Genomic DNA, 21976 nt, shown 5'->3' on the forward strand with positions numbered 1-21976 from the left:
GAAACTCTCGTGAATCAAACATAACCTGTGTTTGTATTAGTCGTTACCAGCACAGAAGTGGAGGTTGTAGCCCTAATAAACACAGGCCCTGAAGGAAAACTCTGATTGCCTCCATGGTATGCTGCTGCACAAGTGCCACATCCCTTCTGGGGTCTGTTTTTCCTCATGATTTTTGCATGACAAGCAATAATAGCACCCTGTTAATGGGTGAGTTATTAACTGGTTGGAGATGTGGGAGCATGTGGGACAGTTGTGTGGGCTGTCCAGAGCTGCAGGATGCCATCGAGCCGGGTATGCTCCATTGCCCTGTGTTTGGGTCAGTGTCTCCACCCAAGCTTTGCCTTTAACATCATGGCTACAGTGCTGGTGGTCTGTGGCAGCAGCTGTCACACAACCACTGTTGGTCTGCTTGGTGCTTGTTCAGTACACTGGGCAAAGGCAAAGCCTGGGGCTGATGGATAAATGCCATCCAAACTGGCTGTTATCTTTGCTTTGAGAACCAAGGCAGGGCTGGAAAGAGGGCACTGGGCTAGTGACCTGCTGATATAAATAGATGCATGTTAATAGCTAATTACCAGCTAATAAACAGCTAACTTTTAGTTCCAAGAGGCTTCTGTGATTATTGGGGTGGAACTGTGCTCTCCTTGTTTATTTCTGAAAGCATTTACTCAGGCACTAGTTCCAGTAAGGAAAGAAGGACAACTTTGTATGAGGACACCTGGGCAGGTGAAGGACATTCCTATGGCCCTTTATGCCTTTTCTAAATGCAATTACATGGCTTAAAGTCTCCAAAAGTATATGTCCATTATGTGCTAGCTTTATTTTGCATTCATCCTTTGGGTTTTTTCCTTTTTTCATTTATAACCAACAGGGTTTTTTTTAATTTATTTTCCTTCTTTTTTCCTTTTTTTTTCAATTACAGGTTCATGGTCACTGCATGTGCAGACATAATACCAAAGGATTAAACTGTGAGCAGTGTTTGGATTTCTACCATGACTTACCCTGGCGCCCTGCTGAAGGTCGCAATAGTAATGCATGCAAAAGTGAGTTGCAGTAAAATGCAGAACTGGGTGCCATGAGCTTTACATGCTGTTACTTGTGCTTGTGTGTAAAAGTCTTCATGTTCTTTGGCTGTCACAGAGTGCAACTGCAATGGCCACTCCAGCCAGTGCCACTTTGACATGGCTGTGTACATGACGACGGGGAACACCAGCGGTGGGGTGTGTGACGACTGCCAGCACAACACTGTGGGACGCAACTGTGAGCAGTGCAAGCCCTTCTACTTCCAGCACCCGGAGAGAGATCTGCGGGACCCTGACGTCTGTGAGCGTAAGTGCAGCCCCACTCGGCAGCCTGGGAATGGCCTTGGGATCCCTGAGCAAAGGTGGCTGTCTTGGAGGTCTTGAGTGAGCCTTGGCTGGGTTTTGTTTTCTCTTTGAGAGACATTTACCCAGTCCTTGTGTGTCCAACCCATGTCATGTCTAATACTTGCAGGAGTGACAGTTTTTCTACACAGAGCTGAATTTCAGTAATTCAGTGTGAGACTTGTCCTTTAATTTTGTAGCAGTTAATAAAACACATGTGGTGCTTCCTTCTTAGCTTGCAACTGTGACCCAGCTGGCTCCCAAAATGGGGGGATCTGTGACCGCTACACTGATTTCTCCACCGGCCTCATTGCTGGACAGTGCCGTTGTAAATTATTTGTCCAGGGGGAGCGTTGTGACCTCTGCAAAGAAGGTTTCTATGGCCTGAGTGCTGATGACCCAGCGGGCTGTCAGTGTGAGTAAAAACGTATGTTCCTTTATGTGTGATCAAAAGCTCTTTGAGGAGCTGTTAGTGCCAGGAGAAGTTGGTTTGTGGGATGGATTTTTTTTTTTTTTTTCATGTTTTGGCTAAAGAAAAACATTACTGTAGATTTGACCTAGCTTTCAGTCCACCAGCCTTTAAAATGCAGTTTGCCATTTGATCCTTCTAGTGTATTCAGTGGAAATAGCATAATCTTCCTTATTCCTTTTCAATTATAAGCCTCTAGGCCAGGAAAGTTTTACTGGGATGGGTGGTGGGCAAAGAACAAAATTAATTTCTATAATGGGGAATTGAGGAGAAACTTTAATGTATATATTTAAGTTGAACACTGTCTAAAATATGAATCCAGTCCTGCTTTTGACCTGCTATTTGTATTTCCCAATCCAGCTTGTGCGTGTAATCCTCTGGGTACCCACCCCGGGGGGAATCCTTGTGATTCGGAGACAGGAAACTGCTATTGTAAGCGTCTGGTGACAGGAAAGCAGTGCAATCAATGTCTGGCAAGTAGCTCATTGTAAAATAAATTAGGCAACACTGGTGTGAGGGAGGCTGGAGTGTGGGAAGCATGGAGCAAGGTGCTGGCCACTGTCTCTGACTGCCTACTAGCCCATGCATGGCATTCAGGCTGTGGAGGGCACCTTGGGCTGTCAGGAGCCATGAAATGTGGCGTATTTTGGGGACCTGGGATGCATGTCAAGGCAGACAGGAGCCTCCAGTCTAATTCCTGGGACCATAAGGAGTGAGACATTGGGATACCTGTGGTTGCTCTGAAAATGAGGGATCTAGGGCTGTTCTGCTGAAGTCATTGCTGGGGTGAAAGATGAAATGGTCAGGGAAACTTACCAAAAAATTGCTTTCTAAACTGGCCATTATTTTAGGCAGGGATTATTTCATACACATACATTTCCATGTAGTGTTTATGCATGCTGGAGTGTTACAGAAACACACTGTCAGATAACTGGATGTGTTTATACAAACACTGAGAAACTCTTATCTAGCAGTGAATTGCACGGAAAAGCCAAACAAGTCTGTCTGTCTGTCTATCCAGCAAGCAAGTTGCAGAGTAGCAGTCCTGCAAGGGCAGTGCCCTACACAAATACTCACTGCCCCATGTGTGGCTCTCTTGCCCTTGAAATGGTCAACAAGGTGGGAGGAGAGCAGGTAGGGAAGTGGTGTTGGTGCTTAGGGGGTAGGCCCACAACCAGGGGAGCAGGATTCATGGGTTGTGGGGCAGTCTGGGATAGCTTGTGCTCTGTTTAAAAATGTGCCTTTGGGTTAGATGGAACTAAGTGTGCACCAGGTTACAGCGCCGGTGATGTTTTCTCCTGCAGCCTGAGCACTGGGGCCTGAGCAACGACATGGATGGATGTCGGCCGTGCGACTGCGACCAGGGAGGAGCACTGAACAACAAGTGAGTCTCAGCCCAGTTACTCTCCTGTAATCGTTCACCCAGTTTCATGTTTTTGCAACCACAGCATCCAGGGCTCAGTGTGCTCTGGGGGAGGATGTTTGATACCATCTTTCTGCTTCAGAAGGTGGTAGATCTTGATTGTAGCAAGGGTGATGCGGCATCCATGTGTCTTCTGTGCTGAGCAGCCTCTGTTTGCCACTGGTGCAGGTGAACATGTAAAACTATTTTAGTGTAGCCCTGCCTTTGTCAGCCAAGGTAGGAGCCAGATGTGGATTAAGCTCTTCCTTGGCTGTTACCCATGGCATAACCATGGTTGTTAAAAAGCTTTGCTCTTACAGGATGAAAGCAGGAATCGGGCAGTGACATGGACAGGCTGGTCTTGCTTTGCTCCCAGATCACCCTTTGCCCAATCTTTCCTCCCACTGCTGCTAGGGGAAGCATGCTAGCTGCACAGTACTGCTCTGTTGCCCCAGAGGTGCTGCGTGGGGTGGGATGTGGACCTGGAAGTGGCCACTGAGGAGGCGGACATTTTTTAGAGAAAGTTGTAGGTTTTGAATATGTATCCATCAGTATCTGCATGGAAAGTAGTGGCTTAGATGCCCTGTCAGTGGGGTGCTGGGTAGCCAGATTGCTTCTCTGACCAGAGCAGTTCTCTGTGTGCTAGGTGTGTGTCCAACCCCTGACATGTCAACAGCAGCACGTTCTTTTCCTTTTTTTTTTTTTTTCCTCTCCCCTTCCTTCCACAAACCCTTTGAAATGTCATGCTTTTGTCTAAAGCCACAGAAGTTTCCCAAGGGGGTCAAAGAACTCTTTCCCTCTGAAGCCCATGGGACAATGCTGGGGGAGTGTGGGACTCATCTTGGTGTGCCTCCCATAGGTCGTCACAGCCTACGGACACCCATCTGCATCAGGGATTGCCGTGGGAATGTCCCACAGGCCATCTCTCCTGTCTGCTCCCAAGTGAATTATTAGCCCTTGGCAGACAGCAGTGTGGATGTTAGGGATTATTTACTCCCCCGTGCTTGCCCCTGCGCACATATGGGTTACACCACACAGCTCATAACAGCTCCCCCAGCACAGCTGCTTCCAGGGCTTTGGGGTAACAGCCCAGCCTGTTTCCCATGCACTGAACCCAGCGATTGCAAAACCATGTGGGGAGGGGACGTGCAGCATCCTGGCATGGGCAGGCAGCAGCTGTGCTTTCCTCCAGCCACAGGAGAGCCGCAAAGCCCAGCTCTGGCTCCTGACTTCACTCTCTCACGTCATCAGGAAGGGGGAGCTTTGCCCTCCTTGGGGCTCCTCAGCTGCTGAATTGCTGCTTTCTGGCTCCCATTCAGGGTGTGGGATGCTGTGCCTCGCCCAGAATTCATCCCTGTGGTGTAACCCAGGTGGTGGAGTTATTGTCTCCCTGGAGGGAAAACTTCCCAGCTCCTCTTCTGGGACAGCTAAGGCACTTCTGGCATCTCAAAGTGAACATTTAAGTGAATCTCTGCAACTTCAAAACCACTTTAGGTTAAAAATTACTCATTGTCTGGAGGCTTGAGGAGTCTGGAGATTGTTCATGGAAACCACAGGCATTTACCTTTAGAAAATGTTTTTATATCATACTCAAAGCTAAAGAAAGAGGTGTAGTTTGATGGACCAAAAAAACTTCCTTTGAAAAAGTGTGATTGGATGTGTGCAAAATTGCAATGTGCTTGAGGGATCTTCAATGGATGCAGGATGCAGGGCAGACACTCTGGGGACAATAAAACAGCCGAAAGCAGTTTGGGGATAGAGCTGTACTGAGTAAAGAAAATGGCTCATTATGAAAGAACAGGAAATCTGTGTGTCACTCTGGACAGACCTTCTGGTGATGGCCCTGACTGTTCCATGTCACTGGTTGTGTCTGTCCTACTCTAAAGCAGCCCTGTGTAGCTGCTGATGGTGACCTGTCTGGATGCTGTGCAGCAAGTGAGAGCAGCTCAGCATCCTGGGGCATGTAGGGTCATGCATGTTCTTGCTCTGCCTGAGACCATACAAACCGATATGCTGCCTGTGTGGCTTGCAGGAGCCAAAGGCTGCCCTCGGCTTCAGGGCAGATGTGCCTGTTGGCTGTATCTGGTAGCAAGTCAGAATCCCAGGGTGCCTGTGTCCCAGGGAACCACTGCATCCATAGCATGAAATCCTCTTGTCACCCAAACAGAGGAAACTATTTGCAAACTGCCCACTGGAATGGTCCTGGTCCATGCTTGCTTCCAGCCTGAGCCTAGATGTTGCTTTGGAGTGTGATAGCTGGGTTGGACCAAGTCTGTACTTCCAACTGTGCTGCCATGTTAGTAGTGCAGGTGGCCCAGCTGCAGAGCCCAGGAGCATCTCCTGTCTGCTGTGTTCAGAAGTGCTTCTTCTCCTGTGTTATTTAAAATGTCAAAGCAGAAGACAGCTCCAACATTGTCTCAGCATAGCCGGGATCTGTTGTAAATTCACTGCTCTTCCATTTTAGCTGCTCAAGTGAATCTGGCCAATGTGAATGCCGGCCCCACATGTTTGGACGTCAGTGCAACCAAGTGGAGCCTGGCTATTACTTCATTTCACTTGATCATTACATCTACGAGGCAGAGGAAGCCAACTTGGGTCCTGTGAGTATCAGTTTTAGTGGTCTGGACTGTCTGGAGAATTGTGGGAAAGTTGTTTCACCAGTTGGCTCTTGGAGGAGTCTTTTATACCCTGTGTGTTTTGCAATTAAAATATAGAAAACACAAAACCAAAATGTATCAGAAAACCATTTGCCTATAGCTTTTCAATCTTAGTCACAATAAATAATGGAATAATTGAGAGAGGAGGATTTGCAATTCTTCTTTTTAAACCTGTTTTTGATCATGACTGTACAGTTTGTTTTCTGCCACCATCCCTCTCTGTACCCACTGCATGTGTACCTACCACATCCACTTCTCTTATCTCTAGAGGTGGGACACAGACACTGGCTCTTCTCTTTGGTGGCACTTCACTAGGAGTGAACAAAGCACATATTTAAGCACATTGACACACTTTTTATAGTTTCTGTACACCAGTAACATGCCTAAAACCATATTGGTTGTGCAAAATACTGTTTTTGTAAGTGAGGTTGCCTCTAGTTTGTTTTGCCTGCTGGCATGGTACAACAGGATCTCTGGCTTTCTGTTGCCCATCACACAGCCTTGCTTTCAATTCATTAATAGCAGCTAGGTGATCATATCATTCACTTTTGCCTCCAGCAAGGAATCAGGGAGATGGAAATAATTGTTTCTCTAAAGAAGCAGATCCTTGACTGCCTACAATCAGGGTACTTGGTGCCCTAATTTATTTATTTTGAGCAAAATGCAGCCACTTTGCAGTTTCAGCCAAGGCAGAGGATTTTTGCTCTCATATCAGAAATGGAAGACAGCACAGAACAGAATTTGTACCACAGCAGAGGGCACATGGCCTAGCACATGGTTTTTGGTGCATTTGTGTCCACCCAGCTGTAGCGGTGGTACCCAAGGCCATTCCAAGGCTCAGGGATGGAAGAGCCTGGCACAAAAATCCACTCCAGACAGAGCAAGGGGATGTGCTGCTGGCTTGCCTTTTGAATCCTTCAGAACAAACAATTTTAAAAAGCACCAATATTGAAAAGCTTTCTCACAAATCTGATGATAGAATAAAACTCTGAATTCCCAAGTAGGGGCCCAACACAAGACAAAATGCAGTGGCACAGAGTTACAGGGATTGACAAGCAGTGCCAAGCCCCTGTGCTCCTACAGCTGCACGCCCTTGCTCACTTCCTGCCTACCATCCTTTCTGGGGAGCTCTGATCTTTGTGCAAAGTCAGAGGCTAAAAACTTACAGCCAGGTTCTATTCAAAGAGTGTGAGAATACATGATGGGACATCCTGAAGTGATATGTATATATGTAGACATTTCCTTGCATTTTATCCCTTTCTACTGAAGCAGCTTCCTTAGGAATTCACAGGATGTTGTTCTATGGAGAGAACTATTTGTGGATACAGATACACTTGAAACAGGAAATTTGAACAGCATGTTTCTGTTTTCTGTTACCTTTTTCCTCTTCTTTGCTTTATATAAAAAACAGATAAAAAACCTGACACCTCAGACTGAGAAGGGTGACCACGTGTTGATTTGGCTGTTATACCTGTCAATGATTAGGATCTCTGTTCTTTAGTGACACCGTGTTCATTGAAGCCATAATCTGCTTTTCCAATGTTATTTTGAGCAGTGGCTTGCTTTGAAACAGCCTGGTGTAACCAGGAAGCAATTAGCACTCAGGCTTGGGTGGTTAATGGAACTGTGATGTGCCACCGCAGTAAATCCTACTGCCACAAGTACAATGTGGAAATCTGTATGGTAAATGAGATGTCATAGCTCGTAAATTAGTTACTCACAACAAGTTTTTAAATTTCATTCTGCACCATAGGAGAGAAATAAATTAAGAGTTGTACAGTTTTGTTTTGCTTTATCTCTCTTGCATTTGTTACGTTGTTAAGTGAAAGGGCAATGGTGTGCACACATATGGATTTAAAAGAGAATTTGTGTTGTCTGGGATGCAAACAGTGGATACTGCAATCCAGAAGTCATCCATCAGCAAAACCCCACACTTCATGTATTCCCATGGGACTTGCAAATCTAATGGATCAGTATTGAAATATCTGTTCCCTGTCTTGTAGGGAGTGAACATAATAGAGCGCCAGTACACACCAGACCGCACACCGTCATGGACAGGCATAGGATTTGTGAGAGTCCCTGAGGGGTCGTACCTGGAATTCCACATTGACAACATCCCCTACTCCATGGAGTATGATGTTCTGATCCGCTACGAGCCGCAGGTGGGTCTGTGAGTATGGGCATTGCTTCCTCCCAGCAGGTGCTGGCTGTCCTGGTGCACAACTGACAAGAGCCTGGCACTTTAGGGAGTCATCAGGGCTCAAAGACAAGGACAGGTGCTCAGTTAAATGTCTGAGATGTGTGAAAATCCAAAATGATGTTGACTATTTCTAGCACTATTTGTTCTAGAGTTTGTTTTACTATTGCATTGTTTCAGCACCTGTTTAATGAGCAAATTAAAAAGCAGCAAGTCCCATCAGGACAGATTAAACTATAAATCTGTTATTGGCCAGACGGGCATTGTGCACCTTAGGAAGCAAATTGCCTATCTTGGATGTTAAATGCCTGTAGCCAAGAGTTTGCAAGAAGTTGGCTTTGATAATTCACAGAGTAAAGGGAAGGAGAAAAATGCCATCTCCTTGCCTAGAGTTTGGCAGCAACTAACTGCAGTGAACACTCAGATACAGGACTCAGAGGTGAGAGGAGGTCACCAAACCCCCTCCCTGGTGATGCCATGATGCAGATGGGGCTGCTGGCCACCTGCTCCTTGCTCTCAGCCCACACCTGCAGCTGGTAGATGCCCCATTGATGCTGCAGCTGTAGCCCACATACTCCCTGAAGCACAGTGACCACCCAGTCTGTGCTCATGCTTTTCCTGGCCTGAGCTCTGGATGCTTCCAGGGGTTTATGATTAATACTTGATGCTGATGAGCCTTCTTTTTTCCCTAGTTGCCTGATCAGTGGGAAAAAGCTGTGATCAGTGTCTCGCGCCCAGGCAAGATTCCCACAGGCAGCCGATGTGGCAACACAGTTCCTGATGATGATAATCAAGTGATCTCACTGCCACCTGGATCCAGGTTGGTAAAACTGGATAGACAAAAGGAGAGGAAAAAAAAGATTTAAAAATTGAAGTACGATAATGTCACATTTCTAGTTTGCTGTAATCTCTATGAAAATAGATGCAAATTAATTTCCAGTGGGTAATAAAAGCCACATTTAGTAGTGTGTCTGTAGACTGAGAGCTTTTAAGTTTATTCTCATTTTCTCATATGGTTTGCTCACTGAGTAAAGGGAGGGGGTGGTGTTTGCACAGCCTGTGAGTGAACATTGATTCGACTCTTTACCTTGCTGATAACCTTTCTTGGTTCTGACTTCCACAAGCCTCCAAACCGCCTCTCTCACATCACAGCTTTTGTTCTGTTGGGTCTTGGCTGCTTTCTGTTATCTTGATTGCTTTATAGGGGCACCTGAAATGCTTTACAGTGCCGTGCGTTTGAAGTAAGGACTGTTTCCTGTTCCTCATTCAGATACGTTGTTCTCCCACGGCCCGTGTGCTTCGAGAAGGGGCTGAATTACACCATCCGCCTGGAGCTGCCCCAGTACTCCTCGGTGGATATGGAGACAGAGAACCCGTACACACTCATTGACTCTGTGAGCAGAATTTATTTCAGGGATGCTCTTAAAAGCCTGGATATTTGCATCTCCTCTGGCATGTGTCTGTGTAAATTCAAAGTAGTATTTTGCAGCATTGCTCCTTACAGCTGAAGTCAGATTTCAACTGAACAATATAATGCAGCATAGGTTTCTTCAAAAGTTCCTCAAAGTATGTGAGTTGTTTTTCTGCTAAGAGGCTTTTGAGGTATTTTTCAGGACTGCAGCTAGTCCACAGACATATAGTTTCTTTCGGGAGGCTAATGTGTGTTATGTAGGTCATGAAAATCAATGACAGTGTCAATCTTCTTTAGAATGGATAGAATTTGGTAGATTTGGTAAGAATTTGTCAGATACCAGAAGTATTCCACCAAAACTAGAGAAATACTGTCATTTGCCTTCCAAATTCTGTCTGGCTGTTTGCTTTTTAGCCAAAAAAAGGTTAGAAACTGGGATAATACTGAATTTTCACAATTTTGGTGGAGGCTGTTTATAAGTGGTAACACTTTTGTCATTGTAAAATTATTTTGTAGCTTGTTCTCATGCCATACTGCAAATCGCTGGACATATTCACAGTGGGAGGCTCGGGCGAAGACGTGGTCACAAACAGCGCTTGGGAAACCTTCCAAAGATACCGGTGTTTGGAAAACAGCAGGAGTGTTGTGAAAACTCCCATGACAGATGTCTGCAAGAACATAATATTCAGCATTTCTGCACTACTGCATGAGACTGCATTATGTACGTAACCATCTACTCGTAGGGCAAGCTGTGCATGGGAGCTGGATGGCACTTGCAGGCAGAGCAGTCTGCATGGGGAAGGCGTGTACATGGGATGAGGCAGGGCATACATGTCCTGTGCCACAGTGCTCACTCTTTCCAATGTTTTTCTCTGCTCAGCATGCCAGTGTGACCCTCAGGGCTCCCTGAGTTCAGTGTGTGACCCCAATGGAGGACAGTGCCAGTGTCGTCCCAACGTTGTTGGAAGACAGTGCGACAGATGTGCCCCTGGCACCTTTGGGTTTGGGCCGAGTGGATGCCGACGTATGTTAAACCCTTGGCTCTTGGGCTGTGCTGTTGTTGGGGCTCTGAGTTTATGGCTTGTCCTGGAAACTCAGCTCCTCTCCCGCTCTCCTTGCAGCGTGTGAGTGCCACATCCGAGGCTCTTACAACACCTTCTGTGATGTGGAGACGGGCCAGTGCCACTGCTTCCCTGGGGTGTACGGGCGGCAGTGCGACCGCTGCCTGCCCAGCTTCTGGGGCTTCCCCAGCTGCCAGCCCTGCCACTGCAATGGCCACGCTGATGACTGCAACCCCTACACCGGGGAGTGCCTGAGCTGCCGAGACCACACAGCCGGACACAACTGTGAGAGGTATGGCATGTGCGCCCTTTCCCTGGCCCCTCTTCTTCCCCACAGCAGGGTGGGCACAGCAGCTGTTCCTCTCTGGTGCTGATGCTCAGGCAGGTGTTAAGCCACAGGAAAAGTCCCTGGGCCCGGGGAGTCAGAGAAGTACTTGTGGTTCTGGAGATTGGTGGCAGGGGGATCCCCTCTTCCCTGCCCGCAAGCTTGCACCTCACAGCAGTGCCTGCATAAGTGACCAAGAGTACGCTGCGGGACCCCAGGCCCTTAGTGAGCCATTGCAAGTCTTCTGAGAGGCCTCACAGTGGCAAGGCTGACATCCAACCTTGGATCTCCTATGCTGGTGTAAACCAGGCAAATTTGTGTCTGTGGACACAGCTGCTAGGAGCTTGAGTGGTAAGGGAGAGCCATAAGGATATTTCTGCCCTTTGCTTCCTCACAGTGGTAGAAAATCTGAGCTTAGTCACAGCAAGGCCTGCAGTGTGTTTGCCTGCAGTCCCTGCATGCTGTGTACCCTGTCGTGCAGGTGCCAGGCTGGCTACTATGGAGACCCCATCCTGGGATCTGGTGACCACTGCCGCCCCTGCCCTTGCCCTGACGGCCCCGAGAGTGGACGCCAGTTTGCCAGTGGCTGTTACCAGGATCCAGTCACACTGCAAGTCGTGTGCGTCTGTAGCGTGGGATACATAGGTACTTGGTGGGAGTATGGAGGGGTGGCTGGTTGGATTGAACCTCTCAGGGAGAGGGTATGTTCATATGGGCTAGATGTGACCACAGCACCAGCATCAGTGGGTTGTTGCTGGGGGTTGCCTCACATGGAAGGTGCCAGGGCAGAGTGGCTTGGGTGTGTTATGCCAGCATGACCGTGACCCTCATCTCCATCAGTGTGGCAAGGGATGACCAGTGTTCAGCAAAGGGTGGGCAGGACAGCACTGAAACCAAGGGGATAAGCAGCGTGCCTTGGTGCCCTGGGTGGTACCATCCATGCTCTGCACCAAGTTGCCACAGTCTCACCAAGGGCTGTCTCTGTTTCTTTAAACATGATCCAGTTAATGCCCCCCAATAAAGGTCTTTATTGCCTTGCCGGTTATGGGCTGTGCACTGGGAGCAGCGATGGCAATTCCCACTGTGCCTGTTTGTTCAAACAGGCAGTCGATGTGATGAATGTGCGTCTGGCTTCTTTGGGAGCCCCGATGAGGTTGGCGGCGCCTGCCAGCCGTGTCAGTGCAACAACAACATCGACACCACTGACCCAGAGGCCTGTGACAAGAGGACCGGAGCATGTGTGAAGTGCCTCTATCACACCGAGGGTGAAAACTGCCACCTCTGCAGAGAGGGCTACTACGGGAGTGCCCTGCAGCAGGACTGCAGAAGTGAGTGGACTGCAGCCCCAGCACCCCTTGTCGGGGGCAGCAGTGGCCACCTGAACGCTTTTTGCCTGGGAGCATTTGGGGTGGAGGAAAAACTTCTTTACTTCCAGCTGGAGTTGCCTGCAGCTGGGTGGGGCTCCTGACCGGGAGGGGGGCCCTTTACTCTTGAGAGGGAAGACAGAGACAGCACTTACATTTGCTGAAAGGAGGGGGATTTTGCAGGATGGGGGCTTTTTATTCTCTTGATACTGGTCTCTGTTTCTCTCTACTCCAGAGATAAGGTGGGGGGGGTTTGGCTTTTGTTTATACCACGTCCCTGCAGGTGTGGTTGGGCAGTGGCAATGGGGGCCATGATAGGAAGCTGAAATGGGTGTTGGGGAGGCAGACCCACCTCTCCTGCAGCATCAGGCACAGCCCAGCGGGACAGACTGGTCACTGGGCAGCTGAGCTCGCTGTTGGCCATTTGGCCACTTCAAGCAGATCTGCCACTATAGGTGACTGATGAGAGCTGGGCAGACCTGGGCTTTGGTTGTACAGAGGGAGGAATGGAGAAGAGCAGGGAGGGCTGGGTTGCTTGAAGTGGCTGCTGGGGCAGAAGCTATAGAGATGGCTAGCCATGGGACATGAGGAGGGCTGTTGAGCAGTGCTGGGTGCCATTCAGTGTTGGGTCAGCCGGGCCTGGCCACTAGTATTGGGACATGCCAGCATCTGCCCACACCCCTGCAGACTCAGAAAATAAACTAGATGTGAAGTGAGGGCAGTCTGGTAGCGGGGGGCAGGTCGACATGGAGGTGCCATGCTCTTTCTCTCACAGAGTGCGTCTGCAATTACCTGGGCACTGTCCGGGAGGACTGCGAGGGCTCGGAGAGCTGCCGCTGTGAGGCGGCCACGGGGCAGTGCCGGTGCCTCCCGAACGTGGCGGGGCAGACCTGTGACCGCTGTGCCCCCCACACGTGGCGGCTGGCCAGCGGCACTGGCTGCGAGCAGTGCGACTGCGACCCCGCGCGCTCCCTCGGCCCTGCCTGCAACGAGGTGAGGGAGCACGGGTGTGTGCCACAGGCTTGGCCTCTGCTCTGGTGCAGGGTCGAGCTGCTGAGAGGCTCATGTCTCCTGATGGGTTTGTGTTTTGGCTTCGGCAGTTCACAGGACAGTGCCACTGCATGCCAGGTTTTGGAGGCCGGACCTGCCGGGAGTGCCAGGAGCTCTTCTGGGGTGACCCAAGCGTGGAGTGCTTAGGTGAGTCCAACCTTGGTGCCTGCTCCACCTGTTCCTTTTGGAAATGTCTGTGTGGCTGGGCACACCATCACCAGGACACCCCTGCTAGGAGCAGCCCACTTGAGCCTTGGAATAGAGGAAAAAGGCATGGTAGGGTCTGCCCTGGGGTTTTGATGCCTTGTGGGATAGGACATGTGGCAGGAGCCCAGCCCTGTGCTTGTCTGTGTTTTTCTAGTCTGACCTTTATTTAGAAACAAACCTCTCTGCTTAGAAGAAACTCTTAAGGGTAAGGTTGCAATACTGTCAGGTAAGCCAGCATGATAACAAAAACATATCACAAGCATTTGAGTTTGAGAACTGGTCTGGAAACCAGTTTCCTTTGCCTTTCAGTTGTGTGTAGCTCAAGACCACCAGCTCTTGTGTCTTCTTATGGAGACTGGAGGTTTTTTATTTAGGAGACTTTCCTTATATTTCAGATGAAAATAAACGAGAAAGCAGAGACCATGCAGCAGGATAGCCATAGCTACATGCTGTAAAACAGCACCATGGAGTAGGCTGTTTAGAAAACTGGATGGCCTGTGTCCTTTCATTATAAACAAGTCTGTTCGTTAGCTGGAAAAGAAACTTCAAACATAGTCCAGACCAGAACAAACTTGTAGCTCTGATCTGTTCAAATAGAACCCTTTGCCAGTAGGGTTTGCAATAGATTAAGTTATTTTTTCCTGCAGGGAGGAATGTGCTTGCTTCGGTCTTTAATAAATCCCTTACAATAGAGATACCTTAGAGCCCATTATCTTGGTAGATAGGCAGGTCACAGCTACATGGTTACTGCAGCAGATGAAAGGACTGGGGAATTGTTCCAGTTCCTGAGTACATATTGGGTTTCTTGGGGGAATGGCTGCCTTTCGAGAGGCTGTGAGTGTTCTGACATGGTAAGGGGTGTGCTGACCCTGCTGGCTCCAGGGCAGGGCTTGTCTCTTGGTATCAGTTGTCTCCATCGGGTTCATTGATGGAGACCATCTGCATACCTTATCAGCAGGATTTTGCAGCATACCGTCTTTTCTGATCTCTCTGGAGTTTCTGCTGTCTTTTGAACATGTGATAACCTGTTTTAATGTTTCTGAAGTAAAGAGAGAATATATTCTTCAGAGGCTCTTTTTACTGTGCAAGATCTACACTCCCAGTCTGCCATCCCTTCTGTGCCCTAGTGACAGAGGTGACTCCTTCAGGTGGAAAGGCAGATTTTCCTTCATGATTACATCCAACAGGAGGTCTCTGTGGCATGCCCAGGGCTGAGCAGTGGCAGCCTGTGGCGTGATGCACTGGACAGGCTCCAAGCGTGTGCTTGCTCGTGGAATACATCCAGCTGGGTGGTGCTGCAGACTCTCCCCGGTGTGGTGGGGTCAGTGCCTCCTGCCTGTCTCCTATCTTTCCTTGGCAAGAAGACAATTGACTTCTCAGCCCTCATTTAGCCCCAGGGAGTGAGTGGTGATGTTCAGGCTGGCAGACCTGCAGCTGCTGCGTGGGCAGGTAGCAGTTCTCAGGGGTGCACGGGTTACAAGCAAACTGGAAAACTCTGATGTTTAAGGAGCTGCTGAGCAGTGCCCCTGGAAAACAGCTGGGATCTGGCCTGCAGCCAAAGTGAAGCTGGAACTGAGACAAGGCTTTGTCACAGACGTCTGCTCCAGTTGCAGGGAACATGTGGACTCTTGCCATGGCATTTGCCACCTGGCATGTTCTTGCTGGCCCAAGCAGCCAGTATGGGCACAATGTGTGCTGCATTCAGGAGCAAAATAGAAACCAGTCTGGATAGGGAAGAACAAAAACTCTGAACCATGTGAGTGTGGACACAGTCTTCACTGAGCTGATGCAAAGGCGTGGACATTGCTCCCAAGGACTCCAGCGTGGGATCCTCCACTCTCTAGGGGAAGTGGCTTCTGCTCAAGGTTGAAAACCACAGAGTGAATCAACTACTCCGAGGATGGTGATGTGTGATCTCTTCACATGACGTCTTCAGGTTGCTGGCATCAAGAAACACAAGCTCCTGATGAGAAATGGGAACCATACTGCTCATGCTGCTTTTACAACCTCTACAATACTAAAAATTCCCAAGCACCTGCAAATAAGCTCTGGACATAGCTGTGCAGAGATTTGCAAAGTGACCCATCTAGGACAGGCTGGAGGCTGCAGCTCTCCATGGGTTCTCAGGCACTTGCAGCAGCAGTGAGTTGTGGATGTGGGCCAGGGTCCCAGTACACTCCACTGGAAACCAGGCTCTAGGGCACTCTTCCCTGCCATCCCCATTGCTGCCTGTGATGTCTTTTCTAGAAACCTTGGTAAGATCAGACATGGTGAAGCAGAAACCAGGGAAGGCAGGTTTTTGTACCTGGTCTGGGCGCTTTGATTTACAGTCTGTGTGCCCCCCTGCTGTGGAGAAAAAGTGTCATCTGATGTCTCCTCTCTGAGTGTCCACAGATCACACTGGCACCACACTGCTGGGGCAAGCTGAGGTAGGTGCCTGTATTTGGGCAGCTTATTTAGGCAGAACCTACAGCACTGGGTGCACTTCAGCACCCACAAATGTCCACTGGGAATTATACACCACAGAGAGCCAGTGGGCTGGGTCTTCAGAGACTGCTTACTCCCTGTGCTTTGAAAAAGCACAGCAATCTCTCACTGCATTTAACATAATACCTGAAACGAGCACAGCAGAAGCAGAGGATGGGGAAAAGCCCAGCATTTCTCTCTTGGCCTCATGCAGGTTCCTGGGAAGACTACAGTGGGCAAGAGCTGTGCTGTGAGCATTGCCTGCTCTGGGGGCAGGGCCAGCCCCTTGGCAGGACTCTTCTGCCATGGCTGCAGCCTCGAGCTGTCTGCAGCTCTGCATGAGCCTGCGCATGAATGTGTGCGTAAAAATCCTCCCTGAGGTAGTAAATAATGGCACTACAGAGTTCATCAAATTCATGTCTCCCAGGCATTCTGCTGGAGCTTTTCCAAAGCCTGGCAACTAAAGTGCAGGACTCAGCATGCCGAGTTCTGCACCAGTTTCAACCCACAAAGCCTCCAGCAGAAGGCTCCAGGCTCCTTGGAAGCCAGAGATGTGGAGTGGCTGCAGATGCAGCTGAAACAGTGCCTTTGCACAGTAGATACTTAAAGTTTATGTTTGATCTAATATGAAGATTACAATTCTACTTCCATTACTGTTGTAATAAATTGAACAAGCAGACTGAAGTGCAGTTAGTAGGAGGTACTGTGTGAGATTGGAAGTTAGGTGATGTTGCTATAGCCCCTTCACAAGAAGCATGTCTTGTGTTGGACATGAGTATCAAGCCCTATTATAAAATTAATTTGAACTGTGATGAAAATAGTCACTTTTTTTTGTCAAATACATACTGCTTACATTGACAAGAATGTTATTTTTCCTAGTTTTTAGTCCTTGTTATGTGGCTGGTGCAGAAACAGCTGTTCAATGAAAATTACCCTCTTGCCATTTAAGAATAAGTTTTGTAGTCTTAAAATTTGACACCTGGGTCTTAAACTATTCACATAGGCTGCTTTTACAGGGGGTGTTTTTGGTGTTGAGAGAAGGTTACCAGATGTCTTGTTTCTTTCTTGTTTCTGTGAGAAGTGTCTAAAGGAAATCAGATAAATTATATACTGAAGAAAATGTAATTTTCACTTTGAGTTTCATAATTTTAATTGACCTAGGGTCATAAAATATTGTAATGTGTATTGATTGTTTCCAGAAAACCATCCTTTTGGCATGGTCTGCTAGCATGTTACGATGTAGCACAACTCCAGTAATTTTAGGCTGGGATCTTATCTTAACATTCCTACTGAAAATCATAATGCTGAGGAGTTAGCACTATACTTGCAGGGTAACTTGAATCAATAGCTGATTATTCAGAAGAAATTTGCTAGCTCTGCAAAACTTCCAACCTTACAAATTGTTGAATGGTTTTCTTATCACAGTGCCCCACTACCCCTGGGAAATGATGCCAGGAAATCATGTTTGAACAAAACCTGTGTGTTTTTTCTGTGGGGGAGTTAAACATTTGATGCTCACCGCCCTCAGTCTCAAGTAGTAAAAAAATATTTCTGGAAAAGTTATTTCTAGCCAGTGTAGGATGATGTGTAACACTTGTTCAATCCTGGCACCCCCCAGTAAGGAATTGAACACTGATACTGGTCTTCATACAGCCCATTCAGTATCCATTCTATCATCTCTGCTATTAAGTGCTCTGACACACCTGAGTTTGAATTACGTGATGTGCAAATATACTGCATATTGAATTACAGTAGTTTAAATGGAAGTGAGTTCTAAATATTTAAAATCAGATTAAAAGATAGCAGAGCTGTCAGAGTAGGTGAAAGAGCAATTCATAGAGCCTTTTGAGCTTAAAGCAAACCTCTCAAGCTAGTTATTTGCTTCTTTTGGATTTCTCCTCTTAGGTTTTTACATGACTGCATTTGGTATACATGTTTGAGTGTTACTTCTGTCTTTGGCATCAGGAAAAAGCAGCAGGAGAAATGCACTGATGAAGCTGATACAAAAATTACCCATGGATCTTCAGTGTATGCATGCACATACATGCACATGCTTTTGTAAACAGATACAGCTACAATCCTTTATACTCATAATCTGATAATCAGCAGATCCTGACTAAAGAATTTGGCTAAAACTTTTCCTGTCAAAAATATGATTTGCCTGAAGTTGAAGTATGCCACAGAAAAATTGCTGATTGAGTTACACACTCAGTTAAAGAAAACAATACGCCTAGTTCCAAAATGACATTTCAAAACAGAAACCTATTGTTTAATTTAGTAAATGCTCCTTTGAAAACCCTTAAATCTTGGGCCAACAATTTCCAAAGAAAAATCCTTCTTTTCCCCCACTGTGTTTTCCATGGGAGGTACTGCAATGTCCTGCCCTGCTTACATTTTGAAGCCTGTCTAACACTGATCTTCTGTGCAAGCAGCCATTTCTGTGTTAACTTTCAGCCTTTCACCTTGGCTTTGGGCCATCTGTCTGCATGAAGGGACACTAATCAACCATTTGTCTTGAAGGCATTTCCAACTCAAAGTGGTCAAGGCATACAAGTATTTTGATGTAAACTCCATCTGTTTGATTTTGCAGTGCAAAATGAACTACTTTCCCAGTTTCTTGTCATGTAAGCATAAGGAAGCCACATAAAAGGAGTTTACAGGACTTTGTCTTTCCTTATACCACATATACTCTGATAAGTAGAGTATGAAGCTGTTGAGCTACATCTGAAACATTTCTGTATTCCTAGATGTGCCTGTGTGTTTCTTGTTCTTGAAAAAAATCAGATTAACCAGAAACACTTGCACTGGATGTGTTGTATTGCTTGGGTCTTATATCAGACTTAGGAGTGTGCTGGTTGGAGCCAAAATCTCCTGAGCAAAGCATGACTTTGAAGGTTGTGTGTGAGTTAGCCTGTTTGGGTACAGCAGAAGCAAAACTGCTGTAACAGCAGTCTCAGTACTGAACTGCTTCTGAGTCACACGATGGCCGTAGGAATAGCTGGACATAACAAAGGAGGTGCTGGAGAAACAAGAGCTCTGCTGTGCCAAGAAGTGATGGTGCAGTACTTTGGTCAAACACAATACTGGGCATGATGGGCTGGATCATTCTGACATGGTGTTTGCTCTGTTTATAGCAGGTGATAGGAATCAAGGTATCTCTGGTATTCACATTCCAGTTCATTGGCAGTGATAATTGAATGTCACAGGAATTTTTTTGGTGCATGTGCAACCACTATCATGAATGATGAATGCATAACTCAGTTGTTATTCCATGAGGTATTTGCCAATCCTGTGCCAGTCTTTTCCAGTCTGTGCCAGCTTGGAGGTCCTCCTTTCCTTTCACATACATCCTGCCACTGTCACTATGTTTTTGTTCTTTCAGGATGAAGTCATGCCCTTCAGTCAAAGAGACTGAAGCCGGTGGGTTCTTGGCAGACAGGCATTGCCTGAGGCAGAGGTGAAAGCTGGCAGTGAGCTATTTGCCTGGTGGACTGCAGTGTTCAAGGTGCTCCTTGCTACCTAGAAGGCTTTACATGATCTTGCCTTGGGCTTGCTTTCCATCTCTTGAGAACTGGCCACAACTGAAGTGAGTGGAGGGTTTGACCCCCACCATGGCATAACAGGAAGGTGCTCTTCTTCAGTGGCCTTGAATGTGCTCCTTGCTGGGGGTTAAACTGCCTGGTGCTGTTGTCCAGGGCACAAGGTACAGGACTCAACCACTAGAGGTGTTAGAGGTATTTAGGGGTGAAAGCTGGTATGGTCCTGTATATGGCTAATGTCTTGGGAAGAGCATGAAGAAGAGGAAGAGGAATATGAAACCAGCACTTTTGAAAACCATTTTATATATATTTCAGTCAGGGGACTGAAGTAATTCAGAGCCAGGATTGCTTGCTTCTGGGCTTGATAAAAAAATCTTAAAATGGAGGAATAACAGTAATGTTTCTAGCTGCCTTGTACAATTTTCTCATGGTCCTGCAAAGCTTGATTTGGGAGTTTTGTAGGACTGGATTCTTCTAACTGTTGTGCTGCATTTAGAATAAATTTCTTCTTTGCTCTTATCATCCCCCAGCAGGGAGCTGTGGAGTTTGGGTTTTCACTTTGCAAACAGTACGTCAGTGCCTAAATTCTTCTCTCTTTTTCCTTGGTTTCTTTCTGGTTTCAGAGATTTTGAAATCCACTTCACCATGTAAATGCTACTGAAGCTATGTCATCTGCTTTTCCTGAACATGCAGGTATTCAGGAGTAGAATTACCAACATGGGGTTAGGGTTTTTTTCTTTTCACATTAAGCCTTTTAAATCCGCAAGTAAATATAGTGATCTGATTTGCCAGCAGCAAGTACTCATGTAACTTGATCAGACCTCAGGATCTTTGAGAAAAACCACATGCCATTTAGCCTCTTTCTATACAGAAGAATTTAGACAATTCATCATTATACCAAGGGCCTTATTAGTTGACAGAAGGGTTAACTGACCTTCAAACAGGAACTCAACGGTTTGCCTGCAGGGAACATATTCCATGGCGAGTTGACTACTTAAGCACTTTCGATGTAAAGTAAAAACAATCTCTTGTGTCAGGGTATAATTCAAAGAACAAAGGACCGTTTTGCTCAATTGTGCAGGCAGCAGAAGTTATTTTTGTCTCTTGCCTATCATATTCACATTGTACAAGAAAGTCGTTTTGTTGAGGAGTGATTTGTTCTGCTGAGGCTCTTTGTGTGATTTTTGAACTGAAGACCACCACTGTGTTCTGGCATTGAAGCAAACAATGTACAGTCTTGAAAACAGCTTTGTGTTTTGCCCTATTTTCAAGGGGGCATTTGCTTTGGGTGTGTGAATTGATTTATGGGCCCTTTTGAGCCATTTAACCTCCTTTGAGAACGCCTGGTAAATGGATGCGTAAGGGAGGGGTTTTATCAGGTATGCCAGTCCTTTTCCTGTTTAAGGAACATGTGCTTGACCTGCTTCGAGTGTATTCTGCTATAATGATAGGTAGATGATGTACATATTTTCAAAGCTTCTCTTTTTGTTGCTTGCTGCTGTCTTTTTATTAAAAGGTTTGCATGTTGGTGGTGTCTCCTGCTGCCTCCTGTAATTAAGGAGGTCAAGTGGCAGCCTCGCTGCATGGAAACGCTTTCTGATAGCGTTACTGTGTACAAAGCGTGTCTATGCTTTCAGCAGTGACACTGCATCCCTAAGTTAATTGACTAGCTTCTCTCTGAAGTGGGTTAGTGCCTGCCAAAGAAGTGCATTTCATGAAGGTGTGAACTCTGAAGTTGGTGCTCAAAGTGTGAAATAATTTTAAAAATTTATAAATCTGTTAAGTGTCCTCATTTTCTCTGAGGGTGACATTGAGGGTGACAAACAGCATGTAGGCTGTTGGTTGTTAATACTTCAAACACTACAGGGCTGCTCATAACCACATTCTTTGTTCTAGTCTGCTTTTCACTGCCAGATTTTTTCTGATTTTCTGTATACCCAAAATGTCAGCCCAGTGCCCAGCCTCCTCAATGTGTGTTGTGAATATTTTCCCACTGTCTATGGCAGGAGCATGTTCTCAGCCAGTCCGTGTACCTCTGCCTAGAAGATCTCACCAGAGCTTTTGCTCCATAGATTTTTCCTGTTCTTGGAAGCCAATTCAGCTTTCAGCACCCACAGCACCTTACAGAAGAGAGCTCCTCCACTTAACCAAGTGCTGTGTAACCAGTTATGTCCTTTTAGTGTGCTGTTGTGGGAGGTGCAGGGGAAGGTGGCTGGGTTTTGATCTGCAGGATTCCTCACTTGACTGTTACTCCTCTGCTGGAGGAGAATATGTAAAACAGTAAATGGTTGTTCTTAGTTCAATTTTTCTTTTTCACTCATGGCTTGCTCTTAAACCCTCTGCTATGTCTTGCCTGCCATTTCTTTTCCTGTCCCGAGAGCCTTGCTCTACTCAATCTTCATTGCAGGAGAGAAACTGGGATCTTTGTTTTCAGTTGCTATCCAGCTGACATCTGAATATTGCA

The 21976-nt window shown here is 46.9% G+C and overlaps 1 protein-coding gene across 1 annotated transcript in view; it reads left to right on the plus strand.

The window, feature by feature from the left end:
• The window catches only part of LOC131572729 (laminin subunit beta-1-like), a 42543-nt gene that overhangs the window by 9578 nt on the left and 10989 nt on the right, over window positions 1–21976 (plus strand). Inside the window, exons 8-23 of the mRNA XM_058826036.1 lie at window positions 923–1043; window positions 1141–1329; window positions 1600–1779; window positions 2194–2306; window positions 3138–3217; window positions 5700–5835; window positions 7896–8054; window positions 8782–8909; window positions 9360–9483; window positions 10017–10221; window positions 10381–10524; window positions 10622–10853; window positions 11368–11531; window positions 11990–12214; window positions 13026–13243; window positions 13351–13447. Of these exons, the coding sequence (XP_058682019.1) occupies window positions 923–1043; window positions 1141–1329; window positions 1600–1779; window positions 2194–2306; window positions 3138–3217; window positions 5700–5835; window positions 7896–8054; window positions 8782–8909; window positions 9360–9483; window positions 10017–10221; window positions 10381–10524; window positions 10622–10853; window positions 11368–11531; window positions 11990–12214; window positions 13026–13243; window positions 13351–13447 (2515 nt within the window). The remainder of the gene's footprint in view (window positions 1–922; window positions 1044–1140; window positions 1330–1599; window positions 1780–2193; window positions 2307–3137; window positions 3218–5699; window positions 5836–7895; window positions 8055–8781; window positions 8910–9359; window positions 9484–10016; window positions 10222–10380; window positions 10525–10621; window positions 10854–11367; window positions 11532–11989; window positions 12215–13025; window positions 13244–13350; window positions 13448–21976) is intronic.

The sequence above is a fragment of the Poecile atricapillus genome, chromosome Z, assembly GCF_030490865.1.
Source record: "Poecile atricapillus isolate bPoeAtr1 chromosome Z, bPoeAtr1.hap1, whole genome shotgun sequence".
NCBI lineage: Eukaryota > Metazoa > Chordata > Aves > Passeriformes > Paridae > Poecile > Poecile atricapillus.